General features: G+C 40.7%; 1 protein-coding gene across 18 annotated transcripts in view; it reads left to right on the top strand.

The window, feature by feature from the left end:
* The window catches only part of DOCK3 (dedicator of cytokinesis 3), a 220,724-nt gene that overhangs the window by 202,576 nt on the left and 4,514 nt on the right, over window positions 1-13,634 (top strand). For 5 of the 18 annotated variants that reach the window (XM_074879567.1, XM_074879569.1, XM_074879570.1 and 2 more), the window contains 7 exons: window positions 1,390-1,525; window positions 2,026-2,173; window positions 4,141-4,293; window positions 7,825-7,943; window positions 8,899-8,986; window positions 12,364-12,486; window positions 13,082-13,164. In XM_074879567.1, coding sequence (XP_074735668.1) covers window positions 1,390-1,525; window positions 2,026-2,173; window positions 4,141-4,293; window positions 7,825-7,943; window positions 8,899-8,986; window positions 12,364-12,486; window positions 13,082-13,164 — 850 coding nt within the window. The remainder of the gene's footprint in view (window positions 1-1,389; window positions 1,526-2,025; window positions 2,174-4,140; window positions 4,294-7,824; window positions 7,944-8,898; window positions 8,987-12,363; window positions 12,487-13,081; window positions 13,165-13,634) is intronic. The other 13 variants (XM_074879568.1, XM_074879571.1, XM_074879574.1 and 10 more) reach the window with 13 other exon arrangements.

Raw genomic sequence — 13,634 nt, forward strand, 5'->3', positions numbered from 1 at the left:
CAGGTGTTACTCCATCACTTCACTTACTGTAGAGGCAGAAACACACACCTGCCACTCAGATTTCCAGATTCAAGCTGCCTTTGGAGGTTCCAACTTCTCCAGCTTCTGTTATGCAAACAGCAAATAAATGGGTCTTTATCTACCATAAAAGTAAAATTGTATTGCTTGTTTTAGAACCCAACTCAATATGTTCCCATTTTTAAGGATCAAAAAATGTTCACGTCATTGTTTTTTTATAATTCTGATCAAATTGGAACCCAAATATAAGAAAGGCTGCCAAGGTGTTTTGATCAGAATACCAAAAAATGACTCAGCCTTCACAGAAACCTCTGAAAATGTGGATGCTTATTCAAACTGAATACCCATCTATAAAAACTGAGATAATGATTGAGGATAAAAGTTCGGATTTTCGGGGCAAAACAGTGGTTTTGTATCTGGCCAAAATTGCTTATTTGAAAATGTACATGTCCATGCCAGTATGAAAAACAGTGACAGAAATGTCACTGAAGTTATGAAATTTTAATTGTTCTTTCACGTTTATTTCTCTTGGTGGGTCTACACAGTTTAGCTGGTTTTAAAGCCTGGTATGAAAAGCTGTAGAAACTTGGTCTTGAGTACATGAATCCCGGATGGTGACATTCTTTTTACTATTAAAATTGAGTAGCTCTTATACTACTTTAGTGGCTTGGGAGTTGACAACTAGTATCTAAGCGATAAATTTTTTTTCCTCAAAATTCCTCACTTTGTGAAGCCTTTTTTAGTTCTTAGGGCAAACTAGGGAGATTCTATAGTGTACAAAATATGTATTTGTGCATGTGATTCAGAGTGACAAAGAAAAAATTAATTTCATGAGTGAGATCGGGGTGCAGCCTGTACACCAGCTGGGCTGTATTAATTTACTGTCAGCTACAAAGTTGCCTTCAACTGTAATGCTGAGGCCCAACAGATGCAATAAGGAAAACTCTATTTTGCCCTGTGTATCTCCTGCTTGGCTTCTCTTGGAATGTTTAGTTTTAAGCTGCTCCCACTCCTCGTACTTCAGTGTTAAAAATGAGAGTGGTTTCAGAATGTTCTGTTATAAACAAAACAAATATGCACCCAGTGTCATGACGTGATGTTAACCTGGCTTGGGATTCTGAAATTCTACATCCTACATACTATGTTGTCTTATATTTAACCTTATTGTCACTTCTTTCATATTTAGTCACATGTATGGATTTGTTTAAGCTTATTCGGCCTAATTTTTCACAAGTGTTTGACATCTAGAGGTGACCTAAAGCAGTAGGTAACTGTAGGTACTTACTAGCTTGGAAAAATACAGGCTTCACAAACTAAAACAGAGTTTCAAAAAATAATTATGCCCTTGTTCCATCTCTGTTTTTATTCCAGCCCACTGAACTTGCTTGGTTCAGTCCGACACTCATCATCCTCTCTGTCATCCCACACCTCCAGCGAAACAGGAAACCTGGTTATCCTGACAGACAGTTCTGTGGGGGAGACTGCTGAGGATATGTACCACATGCAGGTACAGCTCCAGCACAGCCAGGAGCAGTTGTTAGAAACAGCACTGAACATGCTCTGGAGGGTTATGCTTAGGAGGAGTACACTTCACCTGTGCACATGCTTGGATCTGTCCTGTGATATACTTCTCAAAGAACTGAATAGGTAGAATCTAACATTGTTCAAGAAAGATGACAGAGTAATTCAGCTAGATTACTTTGCAAAGAAATCTTCTGCATTTGTACAGGGAAGGTTGATACCGTGGTCCAAGATCATACTGTTGCTTTCAGAAGGTGAGATTTTAGTCAGTGTGTTATCTATCTGACCTGCTTGACATATGCAGATAGTATTGCCCTTGGTCTGTGGGAGGGTGAAATGAGTCCCCCAGTCCTGAGTGCAGATGAACAGTGGCCTGCACTGAAGCTCCTGCCTAGACAGAGGCTACACTGGGTGATCTGAGACAGGTAAATATCTAATGCACTGATCCGCTCAGTTCTCTCTTGATGATTTCTCTGCCTCCCGCAGCTTGTTTACCCTAACTCCAGGTACCAGGGCTCAGTCACCAACGTCTCTGTTTTATCCTCGTCCCAGGCTAGCCCTTCCACCTCAAGTCTGAGCTCTACTCACTCGGCACCGTCCCAGATGATTAATTCTGCCCCTTCCAGTGCTCGAGGTAAGAATGGATGGGCCCAAATGAAGGCTTAACTGGACCTGCAGGCATCTCCTAAACCTGGCAACCTTGTTGACTTACTGGTGAAAGACCACCTACACTGAAGTATACCACTGTTCTCTTCTGGAGCTGTAAATGCCTCTTCAAAAATTATTTCTTGGAAAATGTTTTTCATTATCCAGAAACAGATTTATTCCTTTTTTTCAGCAGTATTTGAAATGTATCTCTTATACATGCTGCTTTCAGGCAGCTGAATTTCATAATGATTTCCATTGTTCTGCCACAAAATTGTGGCAGGCAATCTAGAGGAAAACAAGAATGGTCTTTGGTACAGTACTTAGATCATGAAGACAAAGGCAAAAAAATAATTTGACATGTTTAATGAAATTATGGCACAAAAACCAACTTGAGGCAGTTTAGCAGAAATGAATGTATACAAAAGCATGTGTCTACAATAAATGTTGAAAGATACGAATTTTAAGTACTGGAGTTAAAGAAGGACTTCCCTGCTGGGAGATACTTCAAGAAAGGAAAAATGTAAAAACAGACTCTAGGGATACTTATATTGCCTTTGCTGTTACAGTAGCTGGTCTTGATATTGCTAATCATTTTCTTCCCAAGCCTCAGAGCTGAAGCAAAACCACTCTGTGCAATCTCCTGACTTTGGTAACTTCTGTGCAATTCTTTTTTTTTTTTCCTCTCTCACTTTGGATTCTCAGTTGCAGGTTCACAAATTTCTACACCTCTTTTCACAGGCATCTGAAGAAGGTATCCAGAATATAGTCAGAGATAGAGGCTGACACTTAAATCTTACCCCTTCTTCCCATACAGGGGAACTGTATATCTCCTTAAGGACAGAGAATACAGAGGGGGCCCCTTTCTCTCAGGCCAGCTTGGGGCTTTTTTGCTCAATCTTGCAGTAAAATCTTAATTGACTGGCTGTTGCTATGACACAGATGCATCAGTGATTTAATTGAAGGATCAGATGGAATAGGAAAGTGAGAAGTGGACATCTTCAAACAAAGGCAAATAGTTTCACTAATTACCAAGGGCTGGAAGGAAAATAATGACAATTCAAATAGTAAAGTAACCAGATTAAACTGGCATAACAGGCAAGGCAAGATGGAACTGAGTATAGGGCTATTGTATCAGGAAGACATCCTTAAATGGATGTGCCTCAGCTGGCATGTGAGGTCTGAATCTTTTGAGGGATCTGAAGGGTTTTGGTGCTCATAGTGTTTCAGGCTATCTTCCACTTCAGAAGTCCAGTGCTCACGGTGCAGGCTGTGACAGTCTTTCTGAGCTTGATGACTTCACAGCATCACCAGCTTCCCTCTTTACTGTATTCTTTGCTGTTGCTTAGAAACCAACGTGATGAATGCTGTAAAGGGTATGGTGCTGATGAATGAGCCAACAGCACCTCCCAGAGATGAGAACCAGACAGTGTAAATGCCCACAAATGAGGAAACAATAAGAGACAATGATTTTGAAAAATACTTCAATATATGTATTCTTCACTTCTACTAATATGTTTTGACAATCTGTGATACAACATTTCTTCTCTGCTAGTTTTGTTCATTTTTAAGTTAGGTGAGCACAGCATTCAGACATTACCCACTGATTATGGGATTTCACTTGCAGTGAAGTCCCAGATGCTCTCTGTTTCACAGTGTGCAAGTCACTATTCTGGTTATTACACCGCTGTCTGGAATGGAGTTGTTCATAACGAGAAAAAGCCCTTACACTTAAGTTCCACTGTGGTAATACAGCTTTGTTTTTCTCCTTGGTGATTTTTCCTTTGGTTTTGTTTTTCAATTGGGTGAATTTGATGCTTGTGAAAATGAGAGACCAGTGTCACTGGCTGGAGCAAGGTACTTCACAAACATTACATGTGCAGCTCTGCCAATGCACCTCTATCCTTTTTTTTTTTTCCTTTTTTTTTGTATTTATTTATATTCTTTTTAATTTAGTGCTGGTGAAAGGTGCTGGATTGACAACACTGGAGGCTGAAGCCCTCTATTTATCCACAGAACAGATACAGCATGGGCGGCAGCCGTGCAAGCTTCCCCACGCTGCCCCCACCAATGTGCCTCATCTCTGTCCTGGAGGGACCACCTCTAGAGGTGAGAGGATAGTTCAGTCACCATGACCCATCCAATCCTTGGCCTTTCTGCTGAGACTGCCAACAAAGCTACGATAGTCACGATTGCTGCAGTTAACCACTTTTCAGACAGGAAGTATACGAAGGCCAGCAATTCATTTCATACAGGCCACCTCAATTTATCAACTTAGCATCTTTGTCACTTGTGGCTTTAACCTGAGCATGGTTATCTAGGATTTCTAGGTTTCTGTCAGATGTTTAAATGCTTCTCTCACTGATTCAAACATTAATGTACAGGTGAAAAACCACTACCCTGTTATCCAGATACTTATACCACCCTCTCTGTTTAACTGCAGAGTCCTTTCTGGAGCTCAGCTACTAGCACTGTTCTGAGGAGATGGGTATCTTTATAATATAGATTAGTTCCACTAGTGACCAAAGGAAGCCATGACCGTTTCTATTAAGAATCCAGCAGGAATTTAAATCATACTTCCAATTCTCCACTTCCAAAAAATGACCCTTTCATTATTGTTTAAAAGAGCAACATAAGCAAATTATTTGGCTTGTCCAAAGAAAATAATAAAGCCATTAATACAAATTTTTTTATAGTCATCAAGACAGTAGATAAATGATGATTATATCACTGAACAGCAGATTAAAGCAGCAAACCTTACACTAGTTATAATATACACAAGTTAGAGTAAAAGTGTTAAATAGAATTGTAATCAGAATACAGTAAGAATTTTCTAATTCTGTGCTAATGATAAAGACATTACTAGTTACTCTATTTTTCAGATTAACAAGTATGTATCTTTCAGTTTTCACCTGGCTTGACCCTTGTGTAGCTTCTTCCCTATCAAGAAAGCAACTCTGTTGTTGTATGGACAATCAGTAAGAAATTCAGAGTTTGTTTTTGGCTTCATTTGAGTTGACTCATGAGGCACAGCTCAGAGTTAAAAGATTATGTAAACCAATGTTTGTTAAGCGGAAATTGTAATGCAAAAAGGCCTGGGAAGAGCTAGGAGTGGGTTAGGTTTTTTTCAGTAATTTCATTTAAAATACAGTTGGGCCTTCTCCAATGCACTCTAAAAGAACTCCCACTTGACACTTGATGACTCACATCCTAAGGCACCCCTACTGCTTCCTCAACACAGCCCATTTTTAAGGTGTAGAACATGACTCCTGGTGTCTTATTCAGCACTTTGCAAGAACCCATATACTTACATTTAAAACTTCCTTCTTAAAGCAAAAAAAGTTATGATTTGGTGCAGGAGTGAACTGTTTTCATAACAGTAATGAAAATGATGACTCAGGAGAAAAGATTCATTGACTTTGGAGTTTAACTACCTTAGCTTTCAGTTCCATTCCTTAAAACTAATACTTGTCACAATTGGATTAACATTTCCTTAATTAAAAAACTGCCTCTGGCTTCAGCACAGGTTTTCATTTCTCATTAATAGTACATACAGTGCTGCACACATCAAGTGTACCAAGCTACAAGCTAAAAGAAGTAAGCCCTGATACATGTTGCAACGTTTTATATGGCCACTGGCTGCTCTGGAAGCTTTTAAAAGTGGGTTTTTTTTACTTTTGTGTTGTAAGTTTTGCCAGTCCCTGAAAGCAGGCCTGATAATTAATAAAAGCTTCAGTTACAGCCACTCCTCTTGTGGCCCACAATTCAGAGGTATCAGTACTTCATTTTGTCTGCAGACTGGATACTTGGCATAATCTGTTACAATCTTTGTAGTTATTTACAAATTCAGGGTACCAAACAGCAGAGCTGTTTTGTAAACTAGATAGTCTCTGCCACCATATTTAGCACATATGGGATTTTTCAGGTCACGCAATGCAAGGTCTGTGGAAACTATAATCCTGTACAAACTGATGGCACGTAGAGGTGGTTTGCATCTTGGATGTAAAAGAACAAGACTGACAAGATAAATAAAAGGGAAAAGTTTACAGTATAGGTTGTGCTGTGATGTAGTTCTGGGCACACCTAAAAGTTCAGCAGCCTTATATTTGTCATGCAGAAACAGGACTATCTGTGATGTGTGAGTAAAAGAGACTCAGCATAAAGCGTTAACACTCTGTTTTCCAAGCTGATGTTGTGTATAAGAGCAAATAATGTTGTCTAATTATGTTTCTGTTTTATGTCTGGGGAGAAAATGAGTTCGGAACTAGAATGCAGATATGCGGCTGTTCATGTCGGGGCGGGGGTGTAGATTAATCTGGGATCTGCCACCCCGGATGAAATTGTTGCAATTGTAGGACCTTATCCTGCATTCTGCTGGACACATTGTTCCTTCCACTGTGTGCTGAACATCAGTCCCCAAAACTGCATGTTTGCTTTTGCTGGGGTAAAAGCTGCATTAACCAGCCCCAATGCCTTTGCTCATATGTTGGAGTGCTGTTCAGGTAATGTGTGTGGTTGTGGAAAGTTTGCAAGAGGGGGCATGTATTCCCCAAAAGCCGGCATGGCTCTGTAATGCGCTGTGTGCTGCCATCTGTTAAGTGCGTGTTTGTGACGCAATGAAATAATCAGTGCAAATTAAAGCTCACTCCAGCAGCTTCAGAACATCAATTCCTACCTAATGCTGTGCATCCCAAGGGATGCGTGTATCAGTAGTATCAGACTTTAGGAAGTCACTAATGAGAATCATTCTTCTGGCAAATCCATTGTCAGCTGTGGCATATCAGAATGCATATTGTTACGTGCCACTCACGTTGAAGGACGTGAGTCCCAAATAATTCCACACACCAGGAAACTATTTACATGAAATACTCCAGTATCTTAAATGACAACTATACAGATAACTAAGAGTTAAGCATATTCCTACTATATAACTTTATTGGTAAACGTCCTGTTGTCATAAAATGGCTCAGTATACCAACACTCTCAGTAGTAATCATACATTACTCAGAAGCATTATAAGGAAAGCACCACCCATATTTATAGAAAATTCTGCTTATTACTGGATTTTGTTTTCCTTTAACAGAGGAAGCTAACCAAGAGATCACCAACTAAATGGCAACACCTCAGACTACCTCTACCTGAGGTAATTAACTGAGGAATGAAGTAGCTTCCTGTAGCTTCCTGCTTTAACTGAATGGTGTATCTCAAGCTTTTATCCCTTTCTTCCACATTCAGTCCTAAAATGCACAATTTTATGGCATTTCTATAACTCTACAATACTATATGAGGCAAGGGATCATTAGGCACTGTTGTACAGTACAGCTGCAGCTGATTCCACACAGATGCCCACTCTTTTTCATTTAAGAGGAAGCACTTTGCAACATACAAGTAGGGACACATACATCTTACACCCCTTACATAGTATGTCCTTAATTGTATATAAAAAGCCAGTTCTTATTTCATCCTTGTGCTACGCACCCCACCAACAGTTAGCTGCTTAGTGGGCTCGGCACCATGTTTTCTTGAGTCCTGTAAGATCATCCGTCTGAACAAATTGCAAAGGAGGACTAGATCACTGGGCATGCGGAGACATTGGCTGTTGTTTGTCACGTGTACGTGATTATTCTCACTTGTTTACAGGCTCTCCCTCTCTACCAGATAAGTACCGCCACTCTCGGGAGATGATGATGTTGCTGCCAACCCATCGGGACCGACCTAGCAGCGCCATGTATCCTGCAGCTATCATGGAAAATGGACAGGTAGCAGATCTGATTTCTCTTATGTCAATTCAACCACCTGAAACTGTGACTTTATTTTTACTATTTTTGACCACGTTAAAGCTCGCCGCCTTATTTTTGGAAAGCACAACAACTTACTTAGGATCATTTTCAGAGGCAACGCGGAACTTTTCATATCAGTTGCCCCCTAGAGCCACCCACTTTGGTAGTCAAGTGACACAAATTGTAACGACTGTTAAAATTGCAGATACACCCTGTGAAAATGGACTCTGCTTACTTCCCAACTTTATCCTATGAGCCCTGGCCCACTGCAAGCAGTCATACCATTTTATTAATTTTCCTAGAACCATGGCCATCCTGCAGTCTAGCCTCAAAGTTGATTCTAAATAGCTTTATGGTGATTTGCAGAGGTATCAAAAACCACGAGAGGCTGAAATAATATACTGATACAGGGTCTCCAAACAATCTGTGCCCTTATCTACTACTTTCTCTGGACAAATTGAGAAATTCAGAGTGTGCCTACATGTAAGCATTTTAGTCTGGCCCTAGCGTGCGCTTTTGAACGGAATCTCCTGATCATGCCTACTTACTGCACTTCACATCGGAGAACTGTCTCAGAGCATGTGAACACAATTCTTTCAAATGAAACCAAAGCAGAAGATCAGCTCCAGAAAGGCACCTGATGCATTCGAGCTGATAATGGGCACAAGACCAGGCTAGAGCTAGTTTGAAATAACTCCTCCAGAGAACACAAGCAGCATGAATTGTGGGTCCTCAGCACTCATTACATTCTAGAGATCTGCTAGTAATTGCACTGCAGTACTTGCTAATCTAGACACAACCTAAGGTTCCCATTAATTTTTTATTTTAAAAATTTTCTTTGCTCAAAAAAGCGAACAGAAAGCCCCAAGGTTCTGCACCAGGTGGTCTGTAACTTCTTTTTTTTCTTTTCTTTGCTAACTTTCTTCTCCCTTAGCCTCCAAATTTCCAGCGCGCCTTGATCCAGCAAATGATTGGACCATGCAAACCTTGTAGTGACCCCAACCTGTCTGTGGCTGAGAAAGGTACTCTTTTTTTTCCTAGTTAGCATGCATGCTTTCTAAAATATTATTACTCTGGTCATGCTACAGCAAGTAACGAATGGGCTTCTACATTTCTGGCAGAGTGCATTCTCTCACATTTTTTTAATTAACAGTTTAATTAACTGGGCCTTCTGCCAACCTGTAGTCATTTCCGATCATTCACAGAAGGGTGGAGTTGCACAAACCTCTTTATTTCAGAAAGGTTTCTGAGTTTAGCATGTTCTTACTGAAACAAATCCTGCAGCCTTTACCAAGCAAAACTTCCAAAGCAGCAAATGAGAAGTTATTGGGAAGAAGAGTGCAAGATTTGGACCATATTTTTAAATAATGAGATATCCTGCTTTTTTTAATGTGCGTTTATTGTTCAAAATATTAACATTTCTTGTGATCCCTCTCTGAGGTAGTTGTGTTTATCATTGGGAATGTATGCTTTTTTCACTCATTGCTCCGAAAAAAATAGGCAGAGCCCCTGCAGAAAAAAAACAAGAAAGAAGAGAAAAGAGTTTGTTTGGTGTAACCAAAAAGGAGGAGCTTCCAAAAGGGGTGCCATGGACAAAGCGATGGGCTCAAAAAATTATCTGAAAGGCAGCATTCCGCAAAAGCAGAAGAGGACAAAATTCATGAGTCAAAAGCTGAGACAAGGAGTCTGCCTAAGCAAGCAACACTCATGTGTATGGCTGGAAAAAATGATATCTTAAAAGATTTTTAAGGCCAGGAAAGACCATCGCAACTCTCTAGTCTGACCTACATAATGCACTCCCATTAGACTTTTATCAGTATTTTTGTTTCAGTAACTGTACCTGAACTAAATTGTATCTTTTTGAAAAAATTCCAGATTTTATTATAGAATTTCTAATAAATCAGAATCCACTACTTTAACACTCTGCCTTACAGAGCGGTCCAGACTGAAACCAAAAGCCAACATACAGTTCTGAATAAATGGCAGAATGATGACGTGATGACAGTAATGAATGATGACAACAGAGAGTTAAGACTAGGGGGTGAGGGATTAAGGGCTTCATCTTAGCCGTGTCAGTTGGAACTGAACATATGACAGAGGTGGTGAGATCTTTATACAGGACAGGAGAAAGATGTGGAAAAGGAAGGTAGATAAATATTTACTACCTGTCTAGGAAAAATACTTGAATTTGTATTTGTGGGTGACATTATGCAACAGTCTAGCATACAGCACAAAGAGGAGGGGATCAAAGACAGAATCCCCTCCAGAGACCCAAAGAAGCCATGAAAGACATGGATGATGTTCCGTAATTGTTCTTAGGGGATGGTGTGATGGGAATCCCAGCTCTTCAGCCAGGTTGGTAGCATAAATGCAGTTACAGACATTTTTTGCAGCCCTTGAACCCTCATCATTCTTATTAAGTCAGGATGCCATCTGCCTTGGCTTTTGTTAACAGTCATGCCCCGTGAATTTACCCACCCCCCTCCTTGCCATGTCAGAAGCTCTGCTCGGTAATTCTCATTGACAGCAGGGTGACATCAGTTGCCCAGAGCAGAATGGTTCAAATGCAGCTTCCCTGCTAATTAAACTTGGCCACGGAGCCACTGAACAGTTACGGAGAGAGAGAGATGGGCTAGGACAGAGCACTAAGAGCTCCCTGGTGTCACGTTCCCCCTCCCTGAAGCGTTTTGGATAAAACACTGGTTTTAACAGGCAGCAGCCACTCTCCAGAATCATCTGACTTTAGGATGATTTCCTGCACTCCTAGATACTCAAAAAGCTGTGAATGAGGGAACACTGAGAAAGTATAAATGGATTATGCACTGGGGTAGTGTGCTCTCTTCTTCATTCTTCTACTACATCTCAGTGTTTAAAAAAAAAAAAAAAAGCACAACAGTCGTTTTACAGGCCAAGCAAATCAGGTTTTGTTCTGTCCTTTTCACTTGATGCTGACATATTGCAGGAGAAACTAGCCTGGCTGGCATTGTTATGCATCTTGTCCCTCTGTTTTAGCCTTTTGACAAATTAGAGCACTCAGGAATGTGTACAGGGGCGCTCAGAAAATTCATCGGAAACCACATTACTTGTGTTGAGATGTAGCCCTTGGTTTCAGCCTGTTCTCTGTCAAGATTCTTAAGTGTCTTCTTTGTATGCCTTTCTTAGTATGAGGGTCCCTCTTTAACAACAACATTTACATTTCTATGGGTTTTGTTCTGTCTTATGAAGTTGTCACTTTGTGATCTCTTTTACTTTAGGGAATTTTAGGTCTTGGGGAGCCTGTGTCATGCTAACTTGTGAACTAAAGAGAAAAAAAATGGCTGCAGGCATTTTAATTAAGGAGGAATCATCTTCAGGTGGCAAACACCATGTTTATTTCTCCAGGCTTCCATTTTCCAAACTGAAGATGGAAAAAGCTATTTTCATCTCAGTTTTCTTTGGCAGCCTCCCTGAATTGCTTTGCTTTCCTTTTCTCTTTTCTTTGCTAATCTGAAGAAATTGGTTATTGGTCTTTAAATAAGCATTCAATTATTGCATGTCTATCTTCTCAGAATAAATCAACTCTTGCAGTGTGTTTGGAAGAAAGGAAGGTGCATTTTAGTAACATTTAAGGTTGACAGAATTCTCAAGATCTTGAAAAATGTTCACATTAGAAGCTTTTATTTCTATGAAAAACCAAATTCACAAAGGTCATACTCAATATCTGTTATATGAAAAAAGCCTTCCTCTCTCTATACTTCTTGATTAACAAAGACTTGATCTCTTCAGGTGACTTTGTAATACAAGGAGTCTGAACTTCTGTCTTTAAGTATTTTGTGATCAAAATTCTTGATCAACTCTGTAGCTTAGTAAATTGGGGATTTAAAGTCATGATTTCTTTTGTAACAGATTGAGGTGTAATTTCCCTCACATCCTTTATTCAGACTTCACTTAGCCACTGTAGTGCAGCAACAGGCCTTCCTGTTTCACGAGGGTTGTGCCACACATTCCCTTCTGCTCTGTCATCATTAACCGCCAAGCAGAACAGCTCACAACTGAGATCTATCTGCCGTTCCACCAGGGAGTTTTCATTTTTCCTTACTGGTTTGCAAAAAAAAAAAAAAATCCACAACCTAGCAGAGTTCTACTGCTCCTCAAATTTGCTAGACATGAGCCACGGTCATGGAAGGGAGATGGGCAGACTAACACTACCGTCACCTAACTCTTGCTTCCTTAACAAAGCAGTCTATAAACTTAACACACTGTAGACTAGACGATGTCTCTGTATGCCTTCAATCCTACCATTCACCAAGTCCCTAGAATCTGTCTCTTTACGGCTAAAGAGCACACTGGAAAGCTACTCCTTCTGGCCCCACAAACTCCCTGTTATGTTACCCAAGTTACATCTGTTTCAATCCTTCAGCTGTGCCAGCAGCGCCCAGTAGCTGGAGCCTAGACAGCGGAACCAGAGAGGCCCTGCCATTCCTGTCTGCCCACGTTGGGAGCATCTTGGCCCCACCAGTGCCTCCCCGAAGCCTGCCCCATGGTAAGGAAATGCCCAGTAGGCCTGCTGCATAATGCCTGCAGTCATGCACAGACGAATCTAGACCACCTGAAAGATGACCTTAGCCTTTTTTGCCCCTATAAAAACAATCAGAAACAAAAACACAAAGTCTTTCCTGGTCTGCTAGGTTAGCACTGGACAAAGTTTTCAATTTTTTTTCAAAATCTTCAAATTTTTTGCAGTCCTTATAGTAATTTGGACTTGCATGTATTTTGGGACTAGAATTAGGTGTGTGAGTGTTGAAGTCTGGCGTGGCTTCTTGCCAACGACCATCTTCAGCAGTAATTTGTTACAAAGCTATTAAAGGAAACTTCAAATCTTCATTGTTTACGAGCCTGTTGCCTTGCCATGAGATCCTTCGTAACAGGGGTGGGTGGAAACCTATCACTGCCCTTAACTTCTCGTTAGCGTTTTGTGTGTGTGACAGATGCACTCCACAGTATCTATCAGAAAGGAAGCCCTAGATTGGAATGGAGCATTTGGAGCTGCTACTTGGCACTGCAACGTCTAAAACCCCAGCTCCTTCGCTGCACTGAGGCAGCACATGTCTGTATTTCTGATCCTTGTCTCATTCCAGGACACTACTCGCTGCACTTTGATGCCTTCCATCACCAGCTCAGTGATGCTCCCCCGGCACTGCCTGCACGAACGTTGCGCAAGGTAAAAAAGTGGCAGGAGAGCAGAGAGGGATGTAGAAGGAAAATAATAGGCTCCTGAAGCAATCCCCCTCCTCCCCTCCTACCAAGCAGCTTTTGAATACAGAAACACTATTTTTAACTTTCTGGTAACTTACACATGAGAAAATGCACTGAAAGTTCATAACCTACTCCAGAGTTGAATTCTATAAAAATCAGTTAGGTGTGTTGTAGGCCCTTCCACTTTCCTTCGTTGCATCATATGCTGTGAGTTCAGACACCCTGATTATCACCTCAACTACTGTTTCTTTAACAGCTCGGGTGGTGTTAAGAGCACTTGTCTGCCCACAAGAGGTACTTCCATGCCAGTCAGGGGACTGTGCATATAAACCGATAATCATTGATGTTTTGAACACAAATGGAACTGCACCATTGTTAACATCACTGTCAAAAGCTGAAATGCGGAACAACACACAGGATACAGGGTTGCCTCCT

Source organism: Strix uralensis, chromosome 10 (genome assembly GCF_047716275.1).
Source record: "Strix uralensis isolate ZFMK-TIS-50842 chromosome 10, bStrUra1, whole genome shotgun sequence".
NCBI classification, from domain to species: domain Eukaryota; kingdom Metazoa; phylum Chordata; class Aves; order Strigiformes; family Strigidae; genus Strix; species Strix uralensis.